This window comes from Uranotaenia lowii, chromosome 2, assembly GCF_029784155.1.
Source record: "Uranotaenia lowii strain MFRU-FL chromosome 2, ASM2978415v1, whole genome shotgun sequence".
Classification (NCBI taxonomy): domain Eukaryota; kingdom Metazoa; phylum Arthropoda; class Insecta; order Diptera; family Culicidae; genus Uranotaenia; species Uranotaenia lowii.
The window spans coordinates 55246056-55269615 of NC_073692.1; the positions used below are offsets into that span (position 1 = coordinate 55246056).

Consider the following 23560-nt stretch of genomic DNA (forward strand, 5'->3'; position numbering starts at 1 on the left):
TTCGTTCAAGAATCTCAATTTGCCTCATCCCTTTAGTGTTGTCGTAAAACGTAATCTTACATCAAAAAAATATTTGTCTCCTTGGTTAAAGCTGGATTACTGATGGTACTGAAGCAGTATTTTTGAACGTAATGTCACAGAAGAACTTTTATTCAAAAATCTATAATCCAACCATTTGCTTGAACGAATGGACAACGAATGGACGTTATTCTGCTTTTACTACAATTTTAATTACAAGATACCGTATTATAAGCATATCAAATCAGAATAAACATTTTTATTTTACATTTTATCACACATAGTACTGATATTTATTTTACTCATTTTTAAGCGGATTTCTGCCGACGTAAGAACTTCACTACACAACTTGCACACGATAAATTTCACCACACGTTTTTCCATTTTAGAACGTTAAGTATCGTGTGTTATTGGTGGTATTGATTTATTCCACAAAATTTCTGATAATTGCCGAGTACGAGTAAATCCTCTTGAGTATCTGTAATTTGATAAAAGGATTATTATTAATCAGATTGATACATCAGGGTTTAAAGAGAACCTCTACAAATGTCTCCAAATTGAGCAAAGACAGCCCACCAATGGTCATTTCCACTGCGTTTTGGGATCTTTGCAGCATTATGCAAAGGGTCCGTTGGTTCGAGGTGGGTAGTTTGTACCATAAAGTATTGTACAGGGATAGAAGTATCTCTTCGTTCTGATTCGGAAAAAAAACTTTAAAAGTTTTCAAAACGGTTTTTCTGTTAAAAGTTTGGTTACCTTCAAAGTCAAAACAGTTCCAGCAGAGCAAAACTCCAACAGCTGACCAAACATGGCAACGAGAAAGAGAAAACTAGCTATTTTTCCTGTCATATAAGACAGGAACAGGGCGATCGTCAGATTGGCAACTGAGGCTAGTACTTGTATGAAAATAATAAGACCATAAAATTCATCCAAATCTTCCTCATACCTATTAGGAAAAATTATAATTAACTGTTAACTCGGCAACAAAAATATAGCTTAGCACCTTATGATTTCTTTGTGCATAACGCAGATTGTTGCTTGTTTCTTGATGATGTCTCTCACATTAGGATTTGGCCTTTCCAACATATCGTCCAGTTCTACTAATGTATTCTGAAAAACGTCAGCTAGTCCAACGATGTGCAGAACTATGGCCATCAATGCCATATCCGATGTCAACAAACCGCAGAATGCAACCGTAACAACCGTTACATGATAGAACGTCGTCACCCAGTAGCCCCATTCCGATGCGGGATCAATCCCTGGGAGAACTATCTGCAGTGCCAGTGCTTTTTCGTTGAACCAAAAATATTGCAACATTGGCAGCATGAAAAATCCAACTCCAGCTGCAGCATAAGCCAAACCGACTGCTTTAAACACATACTCAATCAGCACCACGCAGAACATCAACGATCGGTTATGTTTTCGATCTATGCAAAATGTGCGATGAACAATCAACAGATTCTTGTGAGTTTTCACGTAAAATAGGCGCCCATTTATAGCTCGGTGCATTTTAACTACCGCCTGAATGGCAATCCCAGATATTGATAGCGATTCCAGCACCAAGAACCACTGACCCCAGAAGAAATAAACCGAGTAAATCTGAAACACGTAAAACGTTGAGATACTTCCAGCCGTTACGGAAGTGCGCCAGTTCCAACTCCACTGTTCGTCGATGATGTCGCATCCTATCAGTTTAAGAAATATGCGCAAAAAGTTGAATAGATATTCACAGGCTTCCGCAGAACGCTGTCGATCCAAGGCATCCGTATCGAAAAGACGAACCCGTCCACGGAGCGTTGTCACTACCAGGTCCATTTGAGTAAGGGAGTCGTTATGGCTCTGTTTTGTTAAAGGATGTTTCGATTGTTATTGTTACAGCAAAACAACGCTATTAACCGTCATTAATAATTATGAACATTAATTGGTATTGTTTCCTAGAGCTGATTGCTGCGAAATATTGCACGAACGTCTATAGGAGGATCATTAAATAATTAGTCCTCGTAATGAGTCAATTTGAAGGCTAGATAAATACCCAACAATTAATTCTGTGCTATTCAGTTTAATTTCCGCAGGCAAAGCTTCAACAGAGTGATTCATAAACAGCCGCAGAGACGTTACTGCTTACGTTCAACCGTAATTTTAAGGAATCCAAACACAGTTCTATTTTCTTCAAACTTTAATCTGACAATTTCGCGGAGACTCAATTTGAACCAATCAGTGTGCATAATCAATTCAGATGCTTTTTAAGTGCATAACGTTTGTCATGCATATTCAATCTTTACACCAAAAAACTGTAACACGATAAGTTTATTAGGAAAAAAAAGAAGATTTTTCACTTCTACAATTTAAATTTAAATAAATAAAGAATTCAGAAAAAGCAGCTTGATGGAATTCCAGAGTTATTACCTTTTTATATTAAAAATGTACTTAATTTAAAATCTGTACGTAGTGACTAAGTTTGTTATGTTTTGTGGGATATGTGGGTGGAGCTCAGGGTCGTAATGCATGAATGGATAGCACAAGCTACTTCTTCCGGAGATTTCCGAATATATTTGGAGAAACTCAATACTGATGTTATGAAATCGCTTGGTACTTCTTTGTACCTGAAAATAATCACATTTCCGTAGGTGATGGAAAGAATTAGGGAAACATAAGCTATCAAAGAACGAAAGAACATAAGCCGAAAATACCATAAATTTTTCGAAAAAGATACAACGGCTCACCGGCAGGACTTGAACCTGAAATCTCCGCTTCAGTACAACGGCGCGTTAGCCAATTTCACCACGGTGTACATGATGAAACCGGCCAACACGAGCAATCGAGGTCTGCCGATCAACTGCTGGACCTTCTATCGAAAATACCATGTATATCCCGCATGTGATCTTTCCCGCTATTGATCTCTCTTGTGTAACTGGTCTGCTCGGAACCTTGAGCAGCACTGATTGCTTCATCATCTGACCGTAAGTTGCGGCAAACCCGAAGCAATCGACCATGTGCTCGCTCGGCTAAAAATCCCGAGTCGATGGGTGGGGTTAGAGAAACAAGAGAGATCAATAGCGGGAAAGATCACATGTGGGCAGTGATGCCACATTTATATCGGTACGTTGAAACCCAAAAAATTTTATCGGTATGGAATCCTAAAAATCGGTATGAAAATCGGTTTTTGAGATGGATATTCCGAAATGTTTACATGTTCAACTTCCTAACGTATTTATCTTTTAAATAGAAGCTTGCAATAAAAAGCAAGTTTAAGAACTCTTTGTTCATTTTTAGTTTTAATCTAGCTGACTAAGTGTGTTTTAGCATATGTTATTGCATTTTCCTGTAACTTGGTTCTAGGTAACGCTAGTTTACATAAAATGACGGTTTTGAAATTTGAACAGAACTTTGTGTTTGTTATGACACATTTTTAATTCTAAAACTATCTGCTTTTGCTGACGTAAAGAAGGAATCATAAAGGAAAATTCTGCAGAAAATCTGAAATTTATATTTCTTTCCAGTACTCATAATTGAATGGAAATTTGGTTTAAAAATTACCGGTCAATAAGAAAAATAAGGGCATGGCGAGCAATTTCAGGTTACACGTTGTTTAGGCATATAAATCACCCAAGCAACCAAAATTCCCTTAAAAAGGTTTCATAGAAGCTTAATCAGCTCTCATCGGTGTCTGAAGAGAATGCTACTCAGCCCAAAATTTAAGTTCTTAATCCGGTTGACAGATTGCTTTGACAACGGGATGACAGGTTACTAGGTTGTTGGTTTATCATGGTCTATCTCATTGATTTTAATTATATTGTTTTGATTACAAAAGCTACCTACGCCTAGAGAAATGTACCGCTGTAGGTTGCAATGAAATTCACAAGCCTCTCGACCAATCCAGCAATAGTTCACTGCCACTGTAATAATTAAAATTTAAACTTAATGTCATTTGAGATGATTGAATGGGTTGGTCGATAGATTGTACCTTATTTCGTTTAAAGGACTTTCAGTACACCATATAAATAATAAAACAAAATTTCTCATAATCAAAAATTTATTCGAATATCTTAACATTGATAAGAAAAATTCGAAATATTCTTGAATTACATTTGTAAATATCAGTGCTGATTCAAACAAAACAAATACCATGACAAAAATTGACAGACATTTTTGACATGTCGCTTAGAATTGCCATAAAGGTTTGTTGGTTCAGACCTTTTCGGATGAGGAAATTAACACCTTTTCTTGTCGACGACTCAAAATGAAGAGAGATTTTATTTTGTTACGATTTAAAATATCAACTTTTCCCGCTAATTTAAACAATACAAGACTACATAAAAGGATTGGAAACATTATAGCGATGCTACCTACTTGTCTACCTTTAGGCGTTATTCATTCTGGCCAGGGTGACCAATACGTTCGAGATCAAACATACCGGCCAGCTTAAACAAACGTTTTATAATTGGTAGCCCTAGTTTTGATGTAAATTCGGTTTCTTATTTTCAAGTGTGCTTTCGGCTGAAAAAATTTCACTAGTTCTGCTGCTTAAAATTGAAAAGGACGGCAGGAATGTACTTCAACAAACATTTGGAAGGCTGATGGATTTTCTTTGCATCAGGAATTGGAGATTCAATGGATGCTCGGTTTCTGGAATCGATTCACTTCAGATCTGTGGGAAACTGATGCGGCGGTACAACAGCTCTGCGGGACAACACTGCGAGACTATTCTGAGCGACCACTCGGCGGGACATAAACACTGTGGGACAACTTTGCGCGATCGCTCTGCGGGACAATACTGCGGTACAACTTCTGCGGGACAATTTCTGCGGGACAATTTTTGCGGGACAACTTCTGCGAGACAATACTGCAGGACAATTTCTGCGGGACATCACCACTTCGGTGAACAAATCTGCGGGTTCCATTCTTGTAGAACAGGGTCCATACAGTGGACTTTGTGTGGTACACGACCGAGTAATTAGAGATCTACTGTCTCCACCCTAGTCGGTGTGAGTATGGCATCTCGTATATGGGCAAATATCAGCATTCTCGTGCGCATGCTATTGACAGCATGCCCTGTAGTGTATCAGCCGTTGTGCGGGTAAGTCTTATCACCGGAGTTGCCGTACCCTCGCGACTCGGGTGATTTCCCGTGTGAAGTTAGATATTGCACATTTGGCGACCGTGAAAGGACGATTTTTTTTTTTTTGTATATTAAACTGACAGGCAAATTAACATGGATACGCAAATCTGGGAAATCACCCGTTCGCGAGAAGAAAATATGGATTTGTTCCACGAGGAAAAATGGCTACGAAACAATCATCATCGTAGTAGAAAGCGTGCTGAGAGTCCGCTAGATAGATATTGAGAGAATAGAGCGTGCTGGGAGTCCGCTCCGATAATTTTAGAAAAGCGAGTTGAGAGTCCGCTTAAAAGGAGTATTAAAGAGAAGCGTGCTGGGAGTCCGCAAAAGAGACTAATGAGAAAGCGAGTTGAGAGTCCGCTTCCCGAACATATCGAATAAGCGTGTTGGGAGTCCGCTTTGAAAGTTGGTAAGAAAGCGAACTGAAAAAAAGCGTGAGAGGGAGCCCGCTTTTGCATCAAGCAGTAAGGAAAACGTGCTGAGAGTCCGTTTCGAAAACAAGTATTCTGATAGCCGGCTTGCAACGGAAGGAAAACACATACACACCTGAAAGCTATCGAGCGGTGAGCTTACCAGAGAGAATACGAACAAAATTTGTGAAGGGAGACGAACTGCGGTTACCAAAAGGAGAGTGAAAGAGAAAACATCCTTTCAGCATAATACGTGAAGAGAAACGAGAGCACACTTTGGAAAGATCCAACGACAGGAAACTCTCACTGCTAGAATGGATTTCATATAACACTTGCAAGGCAATCGAGTATGCATAAGTAGTTGTGTCAATCGAGTTTCAGGCAGAGGAAAAAACATCCCTTCAGCACGATTCGGGAAGAGAAACGAGAGCACACTTTGAAAAGGTCCAACGACAGCAAACTCACACTGCTAGACTGGACTTTATGTAACACCAGCAAGGCAATTGAGTATGCATAAGTAGTTGTGTCAATCGGGTTTCAGGTAGAAGAACAATTTTCGAGGAACCATTTTGGAAAACGTTTCGAAGTGAACAGTCCAGCGTCAAAGTTCACGCAGCAGAAAATTTTGGAGCAGCGTTTTGAAAACGTTTTGAAGCGACCAGTTGAGCGTTAAAGTTTCAGGCAGCAGACAATTTTGAGAAAAGAGTCAAAGGGATCATTTCTGGCAGTCAGGAATAAGCAAGTTTTTTCCGGTGAGTACATATTCCGAGTTATACTATGGGTATGATTGTGAAATGACAATGGCATAATGCCCACCATTTTAGGTAGCTAATAGCAATGGCAGGAAAGTACGTGCGGGCCCCGTCCTGTGAAGACGAAACAAAATTGCCGAAATAGAATCCCATTTGGATGAAAATAGCCTCGCAGGAAATAGTCCAGAGTGTAGCGGAAGATACGTACGTGCGCCTGCAGTATCAGACTCAGAGGATCAATCCGAAGACATGTACGCTCATTATTACGATGAAAACGGAACAGACGTCAACACTCAATTGCAGAATAAAATTCGTGAGCTGGAGGAGGTAATCCAACAAATGAAAAATTCCAACAGGCGCCACGAAAATATTAATCCCGAAACAGCTTTGAGAGCCATTCCACCAGCCGGCGAAGGAAGCATTAAATGTGACATAAAACCTTTTCCCAAAAATGTTCCCGCGAGTAAGATGTGGGAAGCCTGGACGAGATTTATCGAGGACTTCCAATTGTCAATTACCCTACTTAATGCCCGTGATCCTAAGCGACGGATGGATTTGTTGATGTTGTATATGGGAGACGAACTAAAAGGCGTCGTAAGAGCCGCAAAACTTAAGCCTGCCATGGAGACCGAAGAGTGCTATGAAACATTTGTAGGTAATATTGATCAGTATCTGAAGTCCATGACTGATCCAGCAGCGGAGCATGAGGCGTTCTCTTGTATGCAACAAGATGAAGGCGAGTCAGCCATCGCATTTCATGCGAGATTATCGGAGAAGGTTAGGTTATGCGGCTATAGCGAATCGGACCAGGACGTGTTTGTACGAGCACAGCTAATGCGAGGCTTGCGGAACCAGGAGGTTAAGCAACAAGCTCGCATATATGGTTTGAGAACAAATGAAATCGTCGTATCAGCAACCCGGGCCGAAGCTTTCCAATCCGAGCTTAAAACCCGGACTGTCGAGTACAATGCTATGGCAGTGCGCAGCTATCCAAGCCGTGAAGTAAGTTTCCGTAATAAACGCAGAGTTGAGTCCACTCGAGAATTTGAGACGCCTATCAAGAGATATCGACATGCTGACAGACGCAACTTTGGTAGAGGCCGCAGCACATCCGAAAATTCCAACGTCAGTCGTAGGTATAGATGCACCCGATGCCTCAAAGATCGATCTTCCCACGAAAATGGAATTTGCTCAGCGTTGGATAAACAGTGCTACAGTTGCTCAAGAACAGGACATCTTGCAAAAGCATGCAGATTGAATCGAGTAAACGAACTAAGAGACGATCGACGACCAAACACAAGCCCCAAGAAAGAGGACAATGAATACAAACAGGTAAAACATTAAAAAAAATGTAATAATAAAATTTGTGTAGCCGAAGTCTAGAAATAAAAAAACGTTCTCTATGTCGAGAGATTTTACAAAGTCCATTTTTTTTTCTATTTACGGAATAGCGTATCAATTCACTTTCACTACATGATGTCCTGATAGACTGTCGCGTTGGATCCTCGACTCCGATAAAATTCCTAATTGATTCTGGAGCTGACGTCAATGTTATCGGAGGCAATGACTGGAAGAAGCTTGAGCAGGAACTGTATAATGGGCGAGCGTTTGTAATTCGTAAAGATTCCCTCAACAACCGTAACCTTCAGGCTTACGCTACTAGCAAGCCCATGAATGTCGAGTGTACCCTTGAAGCCACCATCGAGACCGTTGAATCTCAAAAACCAACTATAACTGCCGAGTTTCTTGTAGTTAAAGAGGGGAAACAATCTCTGTTAGGAAGAGACACAGCTAGCGACATGGGATTACTAAGAGTAGGAGTAAAACTTAACAGCTGCAAAGCAACAGAAGTTTTCCCAAAGATGCCAGGAGTGCGTGTAAACTTCAGTATTGATAGATCTGTCCCACCAGTAAAGAACGCCTACTGCAACATACCAGCAGCTTATCGTCAAGCTGCCCGTCTACGGCTCGAAGAAATGGAAGCTAGTGGTATTATCGAAAAGATAACGCATGCCCCTCAATGGATTAGTGGTTTGTCCGCAGTACCAAAAGGGAAAGACGATTTTCGTTTGGTGGTGAACATGCGGGCTCCCAATAGAGCGATTAAACGGGAGTATTTCCGACTACCACTTGTGGACGAGATGAGGGTGAAATTACATGGCGCTAGATACTTTTCCAAACTCGACCTTTCGAATGCTTATCATCATTTGGAATTAGGTCTAGAGTCCCGCGACCTCACTACTTTCCTCGCTGATAACGGAATGTACAGGTTCACCAGACTCATGTTTGGGGTGAACTGTGCTCCCGAGATTTTTCAGCGCGAAATGTGTCGGATACTAGAGAACGTAGATAATAAAATAGTCTATATAGACGATGTCCTTGTTTATGCTACCACTCTGGAAAAGTTACGAGATACCGTTGATTTAGTCCTAAAGATCTTCAAATTAAACAACCTAACACTCAATGAATCCAAGTGCGAATTCGACCAAACAGAAATAACATTTTTGGGTCACCGTCTCGATAAAAACGGTTTCAATATAGAATCATCAAAAATACAAGATATCGAGAAGTTTGGAAATCCGAAGAACTCATCGGAGTTGAGAAGCTTCCTTGGGCTTGCTTCTTTTATAAGTTCGCACATAAAGAACTTCGCTAACCTGACTGCACCATTGAGGGCTGCAATTACGAACCAAGCTTGGAATTGGGGTGAAGAGCAACAAACAGCTTTTGACCGGGTCAAAAAACAAATCATCCAGTGTACGACCGCTTTAGGATTCTTTTCCGAATCGGATAAAACTATCCTGTATACAGACGCCTCGCCACATGCTCTGGGAGCCGTACTTGTGCAGGAAAACTCAGAGAAGATCCCACGCATTATAAGTTTCGCCTCTAAAGCCTTAACTGACACTGAGAAGAAGTACCCCCAAAACCAACGAGAGGCCCTAGCAGCCGTCTGGGCAGTGGAGCGATTTTCTTATTTCCTCACCGGCCGACCCTTCGTGTTACGCACAGATGCCCAAGGTATGGCATTCATTATCAGTAGACCTCGTGAAGAGTCCAAACGAGCGCTAACGAGAGCTGACGGTTGGTCATTGCGTCTAAGCCCATACGTTTATGAGGTCGAATATATAAAGGGTCAGGATAACATAGCAGACCCTTCGTCACGATTATACCGTGGCGAGGATGAAGCATTCAATGAAGATGTAAGCCCTTGGGAAATCTGCCACTTACAGACTAATCATTATGCATTCCTAACGAAAGAAGAAATCCGAGAGCATACTAAGAACGACGCAGTCCTGCAACGAGTATGTATGAAATCAGTTCATTCAATTATCAACATAAACCATCTTTATACTTTTACAGGTAATTTGCTCGCTTGAATCGGGAAAATGGCCTTCGAACATATCTAGGTACAAAACAGTAGCAAACGATTTGCAACTTACTGATGATATTTTGATAAAAAATGGCTGCGCTGTTATACCTCGAGATCTTCAAGAAAAAGTCTTGAAAATAGCGCACTCTGGTCATCCATTGGAGGCCAAGTTCAAAAGCATACTGCGGAAAAGAGTTTGGTGGCCGGGTATGGCAAAAGATGCCGACCAGTGGGTGAAATCCTGCGCCTCTTGCGCGATTAATGGTAGGCCAGAGAGGCCCACACCCATGCAGCGGACATTTGCCCCAAAAACGGTGTGGGACACAATAGCGGTCGATTTCAACGGCCCTTATCACAGACTCGGTGGCATTTTGATTCTGGTGATAATAGATTTCCGTTCAAGGTACGCGATTGCTTCACCCGTTAAATCAACTAAATTTGAACACACAAGATCGGTGTTCGATGGCATCTTCCAGAGAGAAGGTTTTCCTCGGGCTATAAAGAGTGACAACGGGCCACCCTTTAACGGAGAGGAGTACAGAGAATATTGTAATATTCGTGGTATCAAAACAATATTCTCTATGCCGTTCTATCCTCAACAAAATGGCTTAGTTGAGTCCTTCATGAAGGTTGTAAACAAAGCCATATCTACGGCACTGCACTCCAACACCGACTATCGATTTGAGCTTCAAGCCGCAGTAGACGCGTATAACGCTGCCGACCATTCCACCACAAAAATGTCACCGGAGGAAGTTCACATGGGTCGTAAAATTCAGCGGGGATTACCAGTCTTCCGCGATAGCTACTATCGAGGTAATCACGACACGAGTAAGACTCTAGACAGTCGCGATCGGGAATTCAAAATTCGCTCCAAAAAACGGGAGGATCAGCGGCGTGGAGCAAGGCCATGTAAAGTGAAAAAGGGCGACACGGTGGTCATAGAGCGGCAATCTAAAACGAAAGGACAGTCAAGATTTTATCCAAAACGTTTCACGGTTGAAGCCGAGAATAATGGCAACTTGATCCTTATTGATTCCGATGGGCAAAAGCTACAGCGTCATGTGGCACAAACCAAAAAAGTATATCCGTGGCGGAATGAAGACGAAGCATCTGGTAATAGACATCATAATGAGAGCTCCAATGACACCGTCGAGAACGATCGTCCAACGCGAGAAAAACGGGCCCCAGCGTATCTTGCCGAATATGAGCACTCGTTATCCATTTAACTGAAAGAAATAAAATGTTAATTTAGAGAAACTAGATCCATAATTTCCGATACAAATTGGAATCTCCGAATAACTGTTACTTGTTTACATTCTTTGAGTTGACAGGGCTACTGCGATAGAATACACGATTATCGCTTCATACTTTAAATTGTGCAAAACTATCCCCAATATACCACAGGTTTTAATGTACAGATGAAGTGAAAACCCAACAGTAAATATAAGGGAGGAAACACTGCGAATTAAATGAAAGAACGTTGACAAAAAAAAAATTAAATTCTGCAGGGGGAGTCGTGGATTTTTTTTTTTTTCCTTTTTTATAATGAAGAAGGAAGATGTGTGGTACACGACCGAGTAATTAGAGATCTACTGTCTCCACCCTAGTCGGTGTGAGTATGGCATCTCGTATATGGGCAAATATCAGCATTCTCGTGCGCATGCTATTGACAGCATGCCCTGTAGTGTATCAGCCGTTGTGCGGGTAAGTCTTATCACCGGAGTTGCCGTACCCTCGCGACTCGGGTGATTTCCCGTGTGAAGTTAGATATTGCACAGACTTCCAACGGGAATGTTAGTTTCGGTTCATTCGAAATTCGTTTGTATTGAATCGGTACAATATAAATGCACTTACGGTACACGTCTAGGGTTTGTTATCAGGTTCACTTATCACTTTGTTGGGTCCGTAGTTATTCGATGGACTAGCTTACCGCGATTACATGAACGAAGATTTACTTGCGGAAGCTCTCTCATCCTGGTCACGGCACCAAATGTTGGTTCAGACCTTTTCTGAAGAGTAAATTAACACCTTTTCTTGTCGACGACCTAAAATGAAGAGAGATTTTATTTTGTTTCGATTTAAAATATCAACTTTTCTAGTTAATTTAAACTATACAAGAGTACATAAAAGGATTGGCAACATTATAGCGATGCTACCTACTTGTCTACCTTTAGGCGTTATTCATTCTGGCCAGGGTGGCCAATACGTTCGAGATCAAACAAGGTTCTTTAAAACACCAAGAAGTATCTTAACGGTGCGTAAGAAAGTGTAAAGCGAACGTTATCGACCTTCTTGAAAGAAGTTGCATTAAAAGCGCTTAGGAGATCCGTTATCGATAATTTAACCTTTCAAGGGCGATGGAAGTTGCTAAGTTACTTTTATGTGCCAAGAGTCACCTAAAGCTCCCGTAAAACATTTTTTCAGTCAAATGTGAACTTTGGAGTTCCATCTTTAAGTAATAATGCGACTTTTGGTTGCTTGGGTAAAACCAAGTTTGAGACTTTAATTGATTTTTGGCTGGGATGTAATTTAATAAATTCTATAAGGCAATAGAACCAGGTCAACCTAAAGAAAATTATAATTGATTAAGCACTTACAAATCCTTTAGCTTTTTGTCATTCGAGGTAAATATGAGCCCAAGTTGATGTTTTTCGTTTGATTGATGGTTTTTTTTTTGCCAAACTGGCCATTTTAGCTTTCAAGGCTTTTAGAGAGAGTTGTTGCTTAAATTTTTTTCAGCAAATGGGAAATTAATTTAATTTTTTGACAAAATAACGCATTATTCATATTACAAATGCACTTCAAATCTCGTCATACCACATCTGGCGACGAGTTGAACAAGGATGGATTCAAACGGTGTTTATTTTTCCTTTAAAAGTTAGCATATAAGTGTGGTGCTCTTCCATTTTTTTCACTAAGAGCATTGTCAATTAAGATTGGTCTTTAGAAACTTCTACTGGCATTCGCAGAAATTCAAATATCAGCCTTGAGCTGAGTCCATTGGCTTTGAGGTTGAGTGCCATAGTAGTGCATCATTTGATAGAACATAACAACAAAACAGCGCTAACAATTGAACGAATTGTGAGAGTGAGCAGTGGAGAACTTTGTAGGGTACTTTAAAAGTTGTACAGATCTAAGTTACTCCACACCAACTACCGCACTGTGGAGTCCCGGGTCTAGACCTTATTAAGATCCAAATCCAGACTGCCGCACAACTGACTTGATTGCTTGCTACACTCTACAAAGGTCAGTTGTGCTATCGATTGCTAAACATCGTCGGTTGAGTTGGGCTCTCATATATTTTCTGTATGGTCTGTATGGTGGGAGCGCAAAGACGATTTATATCAAGATACCACACGCACTTTGTCTCCTTTCAACGGAACTTTTACGAGGATGCCTTGAATGTGGAAGTTTGAGTTAAAATTTTAAAAATCGGTATGAAATCGATATGTTTTGCCCAAAATCGGTAATCAGTATATACCGATTCTTGGTCAAAATTTTGCCCAAAAATCGGTATGAATACCGAAAAATCGGTATGTGAGGCATCGCTGTATGCGGGATATACATGGTGTTTTCGATAGCAGGCCCAGCAGTTGATCGGCAGAGCTCGATTGCTCGTGTTGGCCGGTTTCATCAGTAACAAAACTTGGGGAGCGTTGTGCTCTGATAGAAAAGCCAAAAGAACAAAAATGGCCCTCTTTGACCTGCCAAAGGTGTTCTGATATCTGTCACGTCATGATTTACACGTGTTTTACAATGCTTGTTTTGTTTACCATAGGTATTTAACTTATTATCTAGTTTTTCGTCACTTTTTTGTTACACTGTTTGTTGTTTATTTTTTAACGTATTGTTAAGGTAACTGTTTAAATGAATAACATAGCAACACAAAATGCATAAATTAAATTTTACCGTTTTTCGTTCCATACATTTTTTCCTTACTAACCGTACTTTTTGTGTTTTTAATTGATCGCCTAATAATTTTTCGATCTATGTATTTACTTTTCTGTGCTTCTTTTTGTTGTTTTAATCTGTGAATATTAAGGATAAGTTTAAAGCTTTACACCACATGCTTTCATTAGGCTCAATCCACTTTGCACGACACCCACTTCCGTTCTCCAAAACGGTCACAGTCAGAAAGAACTAGGGTAGATACTCTAGATTTCGACAGGAGCTAGTTTTCGACAATTTTTTTTTAATAAAAGGCTTATCCTTCTGTTTGGTGGTTCAAGCTATCTATGTTCATGTTTTTATATTTTTGCTCTCCCAGTTAAGTATACGTTGAATATAAAAATTCCTCCGAATAAGTTGTTTAATAGTAGTAAATCAATAATTTCAAAGTAACATTTTAAATCACCGGTGAAATTCAATGCCATTGTCCAAATAAGAATGGTTTTAAATCACGAAAAACTCCCCTTTTATTCCCTTTGAAAGCAAGATTAAAAGAATCAATGAATGGATAAGGTTCTGAAATTAATCTTTTCGGTAATTTATTTCATATTTTTGCTAACATTTTAAGAAATTTCAACTGTTTTTTGAGCTGTCGAAAACTAGCGCCCAAAAGTCACTTAATTATCTATTTTTCGACACCCATCTTCCTGGGTATGTTTATGCTGTTTCCATGGTGTAAAAACGCCGTGAAGTAGACAAGCAATTCCAAAATACAAATATTCATATTCCTATGCTAACAAAGGAGGTGGAAATTTCTTGTCGAAAACTAAAACTTTTTGTGTCGAAAACTGAAATTGAATGTCGAAAACTAGATCATCGAGAGGTTTTCGTAAAAGGATTATAAAAACTTTGTTTTGAAATTTTTTATTAATAAAATAGGTAGAGAATGAAGAAAAAAGTCTGATTCATAGAAGCAAATCATATTTGAGATTAAAAACTTTAGTTAATTAATTTTTTTACATGGTTTTTCTGACAAAACAAGCAAAAACTGTCGAAATCTAGGTTTTTACCCCAGTGATGCGCGAGCGCCAAGAGCCGCGGTTCAAAAATGAGCCGAGACCCGCCGCTCCACACCGGTTGAAAAGCTTTACCGCTGCAATATGCAAGAGCGGAGAGTGGAGAGCCGTCCGTTTTCCGAATCAAAAGAACTATGATTCTTTTCAAATCAATAGCTCTTGGTTGCGTTCCTATCACCAGAGATGCCAATGTGCCTGATTTTTCAGGATTTGCCTGATTTTAGAGGATCAGCCTGAAAACCTGATAAGTCATGGTTTTCCCGGCTGATTTTTTAAAATTAGCCTGAAGTTCCCTTATTTTTGTGAATGTGATGGAAAAACCCAGTGAACATTTTGGTCTGTATATTTCAGTTGTTTCTGAGATATACGCACTTTCGTACAATCTGGAAAAGTTGTATAGAATATTCTATACGAGCCTGTACGTACCAAATTGGAGGCAGGTATTAGGTATCAGGTATCAGAATGGGGGTAGGCTTAATAGCGGCACGTTATCCAAACATACGGGAAAATTGTGCCTAGGAAGAAATAAATTCAATCTATTTAAGATGGCATAAAGCCTTTCCACTAGGGATTATTAGCATTAAAGCTCTTTTCTACATTCGGTAAGGAATGATAGAATGTTTTTTAAGTTTAATTTCTTAAACTCAGATTCGCTTAAAGCGTAAGATCCCAGAGTACGTAAACGTAGTCTGGCAAATGAGGGACAGTTACATATAAGATGGAAGGGATCTTCCACATCTGATTCACAACTACCACATACTGGAGATTCAGCACGCTGAATGTTGTGCATGTGATAGTTGAGTTTACAATGACCGGAGAGTGCTCTGATCAAGATGCTGCAATGAGATTTATTTAAATTTAATAAGTAACTCGATATGATTGGAGATGGTTTTTCTAAAAATAATTTAGTTTGACGACAAGTGTCCAACTCTTCCCAGTATCGTTCATGCTGGTTAGAGGACCAAGTTTGAATTTGGTTTCTGAACCAACATGGCGATATTGGGACAGCCGGCTCTGGTCCGTAAAATTCCTTTTCCGACCCAGCTCTAGCGAGTTCGTCGGCGCATTCGTTTCCAAAAATTCCCTTATGTCCGGGTACCCATAGAAGGTTTAATCCATTGCCTTCAGCAAGTTCTTCGATTGCTTTCCGGCATGCGATTACCAGTTTTGATCTAGAACTGGAAGCACTGAGTGATTTGATAGCTGTTTGGCTATCTGAACAGAAGTAAATTGTTTTGAACATAATCTTCTTTTCAAGTGCAATTTGCACTCCATACATAATAGCATATAGCTCAGCCTGAAAGACTGTACAATATTTTCCTAGAGGTTGAGCATATTCTATGTTTAACTCGTGACAGTAAATTCCTGCACCTGCACGGCCGTTTGATAATGAACCGTCAGTATAGAATACAATATGAGAGGACATTTGGTCCTCTACGAAACCTGATAACCATTCTCGAGGAGAAGGAAATTTGACTTTAAACCCCATGTAGGGAAAACTACTCGAGAGTGTTAAATCGTTTGGCGCTAGATTAAACTTGTTTAATCTAACTAATTCAGGCCACACATTTGTATGACTCGATGATCTTTCGATATTTCCTGACAGCCAGAGACCAACTGCCTGCAGACGAAAAGCACATGAGAAGGCTTCCTGTTTTAGGAATAAGTGTAGAGGTTTGATAGAAAACAGAGCTTCTAGTGCTGCAGTAGGAGTTGTAGTGAACGATCCGGACATCCCCAAAAGACACATTCTTTGAAGGTGATTTAGTTTAGTCCGAACTGTTGCAACTTCTCCTTTCTGCCACCACATTAGACACCCATAGGCCAGAATTGGTCTTACTATTGTGGAGTAAATCCAGTGAATATGTTTGGGTTTGAGTCCCCAGTTTTTTCCGATTGCACGTCGGCATTGTCCGAAGGCCATGCATGCTTTTTTGATTCGGAATTCGATGTGATCAGACCAGTTTAATTTGGAGTCAAGAATGACACCCAAATATTTAACTTGATCAGACACGGTGATTTCGGAACCATAAAACAGCAGAGGGCGCACCCCGCGGGTGATACGTTTTTTAGTGAATAAAACAATATTTAATAAAAAAAAAAAAAAAAACTGAAAGTTCTACATGAGAACACCATCGTTCAACAGAGCGCAGAGCTTGTTGCATTATATCAAATAATGTGCTTATGCACAGACCTCTTACCAGCAGAAGATAATCATCTGCGAATCCATAGGTTGGTATTCCACGGTCATTGAGTTTTCTGAACAAGCCGTCTGCAACTAGGTTCCACAAAAGAGGTGATAGTACACCTCCCTGTGGGCAACCACGTGTGCTAACTTTTGTAATTGAAGCCTGTCTTAAAGACGAATGAAGATTCCTGTTACTTAGCATTGCGCTAATCCAGTTAGTTATAACACTAGGCACTCCATGAAGTAGTGCCGCATCCATTATTGATGTAAACGAGACATTATCAAATGCTCCTTCTTTTTTTTTTTTTTTTGTGATGGTCCCACAGGCCCATTTGGGTCCTTCCTCCACCCCATACGCTTCTTTAGGAGTGGGAGGGACAGTTTATCCTTAGGATAATATGTATTGTTTATTTATTTTATCTATTTTGTACGACTTATTCGTCTTACTCCCGCGTATGTCCATCACCGTACAATTTTCCATCTGATGCTTCGTCAGATCTTCATCACTATTATATGATCCTTTTAAGGATTAGTCTTTTTATATGGTCTGTTTTATGTGATTTAATGTCAACCTCTTTAAAATATTCAAGTTTGAACTTTCTTTGATGTTCTGTGGTAGGCTGTTATACATTTTCAGTCCGTTGTAGAACACAGAACGTTTGGTCATCTCTCTTTTAGTGTATGGTAATCTGAAGTCTTGAGCTCTCCTGGTATTGTATCCGTGTATGTCCATTCCGTACTGCAGACCGTCCAATAAATAAGATGGTAACATTCCTTTCTTCATTTTGAAGATGTCTATGTCTAGAAATGCTCCTAGACATGATTCTTTCTGTGAAAAACTATTCTCAATATTATGTACTACGTTGTGAAGAAGAGTTAATGTTGATTTTCCTGTTTGGTATGCATGTTGTGTCGCATTAAGCGGATGTTGGACAATGCATTCTTGCCTGATATGATGATCAATTAAACGTTCAAGTGCTTTTAATAGAAATGAACTTAGACTAATAGGACGAAAGCTTTTGGCTTCGTCGTATGATGATCGTCTCCCTTTAGGGATGAATTTCACGGCTATCTGCTGCCAAAGTTTAGGAATATATCCATGAGCAAAACTGCTGATCATTATTTTTCTTAATATGTGTTTGAAATGATCGAAACCTTTTTGAAGCAAAACTGGAAATAAACCGTCACTTCCAGGAGATTTGTATTGAGCAAAACCATCGATTGCCCATTTGATCGATGCTGTAGTAACTATTATAATCACCACTAGGGGTTTTAAGGTATGAAACCTGATAATCTTTTGATTTAGCTAAGACTTTATTTAATCTACTTGCTTCGTGCAAGCTTGAAATGTTTGTGCAGTAGCTCTGCCAACTTGAGCTTTCGGCAGCTCTTGTTGCTTTCCGGTAAGCTCTGCGAGCCAACTTGAAAGCATCAAAACCTTCCGTGCGCCTTCGGTTCTAAGAGCGTCTGCAGTTTTTTCGTAATTTACTGAGATTTGAGTTCCACCATGGTGTACTGTTTTTGTTGAATTTCAACGATCGTAAGGGACACGCTTCTTCATAAGAATTCATAATAATTTCGGTGGTTTTTGCAACCACTTCATCCAACTCAAGAGGAGTAGTAATTTCAGGTGTATATCCATGAAATTTAGTAGCAAGATGCTCCAAATATAGGTCCCAATTAGTTGTTCTTGGGTTTCTGAATGTAATTGTTTCTAAAAACTCACCTGAGTGTTCAAAATAGATAAACCTGTGGTCAGAAATCGATTCTTCGTTAGGCACATGCCAATTTGAAATTTCCTGAGAAATTGTTCTAGAACAAAGTGTGATGTCAATCACCTCTTCTCTGTCACACCTAACAAAAGTTGGTTTATTTCCTACATTTAGAATTTCTAAATCAGTGCTGCTTAAATATTCCATTAAATTTAAGCCTCTCAGATTGATATCTGAGCTACCCCATACAAAATGATGGGCATTGGCATCACAGCCAATTACAAGAGGTATATTTTGTGATTCACAGAATGAAATTACATTTTTTAAATCATCCGTAGGGGATGATTGTTCATATGGTGAGTATGCTGAACAGTAGACGTATTTTCTATCAGGCAGCGAAACCTGAACGACGCAAATATCTCTTGTTGTTAGATTGGGTATAAGTGTTGCATTTAAAGAATTGTTTATCAATATACATGCACGAGGCATTATTCGGGCCATTCCAATTACACTGAACACAGTAAAGTTTGGTTTGAGCAAATTCCCTAAGTAAAAAGTTCCATTTCGGAAATAGGGTTCTTGGACCAAGGCGATTGATGCAGTTCCATTAAGGATTAAACGACATAAGTTCAGTGTAGCGGTTCTTTTGTGCTGCAGATTTATCTGTGCAACCTTAATAGAAAGCATTTCTATCAAAGAATTCCACACATATTTCCATCACACACAAGAACCACTGCACCTTCATATCAACGCATGAAGCGGGGTATCCCTTACAGGATGAAAATTTAAAAATCGTGTGTATAATCTGAATCCCACGAGTTGCCAGGAAAAATACGGCCCTTTGCACCAGTGCCTGGCTATAGTGCAGACCTTAACAACGTTCTGCTCAAGATAGGATTATTATACACCCTCCTACCCCCACTTTGGGGCCCGCAGGCACAGAACCACCTTGAAGCGCGTGTTTACAAAATTTAGGAGAATACAACTCGTGCATGCGCATTAATAGCAATGAGCACAATTGGTGAATCCTCCCTGAAGAAACTTTGCTTGGAACCAAGCCAAGGTTCCCCCCTCCCAATGTGATAGTCGCATTTGAAGAATGACTAACGCATATGGGAAGTACTGGATAAGTCGCCTTTTACGACGTGGACCAGTATCCCAGTGGTAGTATTCTATAAGCCGCCACCACACAGCCCAAATAAGCCGCCAATATACGGACCAAACTTTGCTCACCTTGAAAATATAAAACTTTGTATTGCGTTTGAAACAATTTGATAGCAACTATGCTTTGCATAAAATCTTAGGATTGTACAACTTACAAATTTCTTTTGCCTGCCTTACAATTTGATTACAATTTCCTTTTGGAGGTAGCCTGAGGTTTGTACAACTTTCTTCACCATTTAATACAATATATTGTAACTGTATCCCAAAGCAATTATATTTTTCTCTTATAACGAACCATATACAACTGTATGTGTCCTTGATTAAAATGATGATCCTTGTTAAAAAACACTGAACGCCAATTTCCAAATACTGCGTATGCATATTGTCATCTTGTGACCGTCCTTAACTTTAACTGTTGATTTAATAATGCATATGATGTTGATCAATCTTCCCTCAGGCTCGAACTCACAACGATCCGATTCCTGTTCTTCAATACTTCCTCGGCGCCAATTCATGTTCATACAAACAAGCAAATTTGTTCAAGTACAGTTGAGAGTTCCGTTCAAAAATCAGTTGATCGTATAAAATACCACTGACTGCATCATTTCGGTTTACAAATCTATTCATAGATGCCGTTTTTTGATATACAACTTTAACCTATCTCATAGACGATTCTTTTACATTCATTAATAGTATTCAGCGCTGTGCGATCTTAGCTAGCTATTTACTGTACTGTCAAACAATTCGACAATCTGCAGATTGTTTAAATTCCATTATACGATGTTCGTACAATTTCTGTACGACCTTTCATGGAAATAATATGTCATCATAGATCGCAAACATGAAAGATTGCTTAATTGTACAACTTTATTGATCTTTCTATACGATCAACAAAATGTTATCGTTTATCATATATAATGAACTATTAAAACCATAAACGATAAAATAAAACTTAGTTTAGCTACAACATGATGTTTATACAATTCCAATCTAAACTGGATGCTTATACTATCTTCAATCAACACTACTTTACGATTTCTGGTTATCTGGAATCGTTTATCACAGAACCGGATTTTTTTAAGCGTCGTCTGTGTTTTTGCAAAAGCCGACTACCTTCATTTTTGCAACAAAATTCGTCAAGGATTTCCAATTTTTGCAATTGTTGATATAAGATGATTACGATATTACTAAGCATAGGAATTGCATTATTAACAATTATTTACCGATTAAATTTATCTCAATAAGCGACATGTACGAAGAGATTGTATAAATTCCATTATACAATGTTCTCAAAATTACTGTACGACCTTTCATGGAAATAATATGTCATCATAGATCGCAAGCATGAAAGATTGCTTAGCTGTACAGTGGGATTAAAAATTGAGCTTTACACAATTCTATTGCGATTCAAAACAACTTTATTGATCTTTCTATACGATTAACAAAATGTACTTTTTGGTGACGTTTTAATCAAAGCGGCGGGTGATAAACAAAAATTAATATTTGTTCCAGCCTTATGTGATAATTTTATTTTATTTTTCCCAAAATTTTATTTAAAATTGAATTACACCACAAATAATTGGTATCTAACTTTAATGTAAATACCTTTGAAAATATTCTTTAGATAACTACAGAAGAATTAGTGTATTCAAATTTATCCAACGAACTGTAGCATCATTGCAGCGTAGGTGTAGATTTTTTTGATAATCTGGAAACAACCAACAAATCTGTTTACTTTAACCTTTTTTCGATAGAAAAAACCTACCTCTACAAAAGTTTTCATGTTCAACAAGGCCAGTCCACCGATGGTTAGTTCCACAGCATTTTGAGACCGGTGTAACATGATGCACAAAGTCCGCTGATTTTCAACCGAAAGCTTGTACCAAAGAAAGTTGTACAGGGCCAATATGATTTCTTCGTTCTAAAAGTAGAATAGGGAAATTCAAATCTTATGTTCTGTGCTTCTTCCAGGTTTTGCAAACCTTTATCGTAAGAATGGTTCCAAGTATGCAAAACTGAAGCAACTGACACAGTGCGCCCATCAGGAATAGCACACTCTGAATATTACCGGTCATAAATATCAGAAAAAGTGATATCGATAAACAAAAAACCGACGTTATCACTTGAGTGAAAATTATGGCTCCAAAAAATTTATCAACATCTTCCTCGTATCTGAAAAAAAACAGATTTTTTTAATTGATCAATTCAAATTCATTTTGCTAGGTACCCAATAATGTCTTTATGCATGCAACAAATTCTGACGAGTTTGTTATACACTTTTCGTTTGTCACTTTCAACTTCTTCCAGCATTTCATCCAATTCTGCTAAACTATTGCGGAATACATCGGCCATTCCTACGACGTGCAAAATTATAAGCATCATTCCCATGTCGGATGTCAAAATTCCACTACACGCAACAAACACCAGAACCATGTGATAGACGATCATCAGCCAAAATCCCAGCTCAGTTGCGTGATCGATTCCTGGGACCACAATTTGAAGGGCCAGCGTCCTTTCGCTGTACAATAAATATCGGAATATAGGAGAGATGAAAAAACCTATTCCAGCAGTGACGTACGAAAGTCCGACTATTTTGTACGCATATTCAATCAGAATGACACAAAACACCAATGATCGATTGTTTTTCCTATTTGTATTATTAACTTGATGCAACAACAGCATTTTCTCACTAACATTTCTGTAATACGAGTAATGGCGTACGGCTGTTTGCATTTTCATTAAACCTTGCACTCCGATTCCGGTGACGGAAAACATTTCCATCAACAGATACCAATCACCCCAATACGCGTAGAGCGTATACGCTTGGAATATGAAAAAGGAGGTTATGCAGGCCCAAGTGACGCTTGTTTGCCAACTCCAGCGATAGTTGGATGCCAGTACGTCCACTCCTAGTTTTTGCATGGTACTTCTAAGGATTTCCATCAGTTCTGTGAAGGCATCAGTCGAATTTTGCTGATTTAAGACTTCTTCGTCAAAAAGGCGAACTCGTCCACGAAATACCGCAGCCAAGAGGTCCATCTTGTCCTGAAGGCTATGAGCAAAAGGAACTCTTCTATTCCATAAACAATCTTTTAAGCCTCTGCTTATAAAAAGTGTTGCATTTTAGATGTGTTATTAAGAAACGATTAGCTCCACTTTGTTGCTGTTACTGGAACCTCAAGTTCAAAAACCTGTGTTGCAGTTTTTTTTTCATTTCTAACCTAATTATTGTACATGGTTGTACTGTTTTTTGCGGATAAATTTAATTACCCTATGATTAAATACTTGAAAAAATTAAAACCATGCTGTAGCTTGCTATTTTGTTTCAACGTTGATTATTATCAATGGTTAATTATAGGATAAATTAAACCTATTTTTCTAGTGATTTACCATTCAAAGTAAAGTCACTATACGATGCAACTGCCAGAAAGTATTAGGAATGGCCATAAAACGGCTCTGTGGATTAAAGTCTGTTTCACATAGAATCTGGTCGGATAAAATAGATCATTTCTTCGCAAAGAAATAACGTACAACAAAAGAAAAAAATGAATTTTTGTAGGGTTTTTATTGCACTTTAAGGAATAAAGTACAAAAAAATCCTTCGTCAGCTTTTCGGATGAATTTTCGAACTTTTTTTTTGTGATACCACCCATCATTTTCTACACAGTTCTGCTGGTAACCTCATTCGACATCTTGTTCCACCACTTTTCCATTTGAGTGAGTTTTTTCATGGTTCTGCCACATTTCTTCAGTCAGCCCTTAACTGTTGCCCAATATTTCTCGATGGGACGAAAATCCGGACAGTTTGGTGGATTGATACTTTCTTCAACAAAATCGATCTTGTTCTCCTTATGCCACTT

At 39.1% G+C, this 23560-nt stretch overlaps 2 protein-coding genes across 2 annotated transcripts; both read right to left on the reverse strand.

Annotated features, from left to right (window-relative positions):
• Positions 1 to 442: 442 nt before the first annotated feature.
• LOC129741406 (odorant receptor 85b-like) lies at positions 443 to 1833 on the reverse strand. Its single transcript, XM_055733129.1, has 4 exons — positions 1022 to 1833; positions 775 to 964; positions 563 to 712; positions 443 to 496 (listed from the first exon to the last, which is right to left on the reverse strand). The coding sequence occupies exons 1-4, from the start codon at positions 1831 to 1833 to the stop codon at positions 443 to 445; spliced, it is 1206 nt and encodes a 401-aa protein (XP_055589104.1).
• Positions 1834 to 21354: 19521 nt separating this feature from the next.
• LOC129741407 (putative odorant receptor 83c) lies at positions 21355 to 22739 on the reverse strand. Its single transcript, XM_055733130.1, has 4 exons — positions 21928 to 22739; positions 21683 to 21872; positions 21466 to 21621; positions 21355 to 21408 (listed from the first exon to the last, which is right to left on the reverse strand). Exons 1-4 carry the CDS (start codon positions 22737 to 22739, stop codon positions 21355 to 21357), a joined length of 1212 nt encoding a protein of 403 aa, XP_055589105.1.
• Positions 22740 to 23560: the final 821 nt, after the last annotated feature.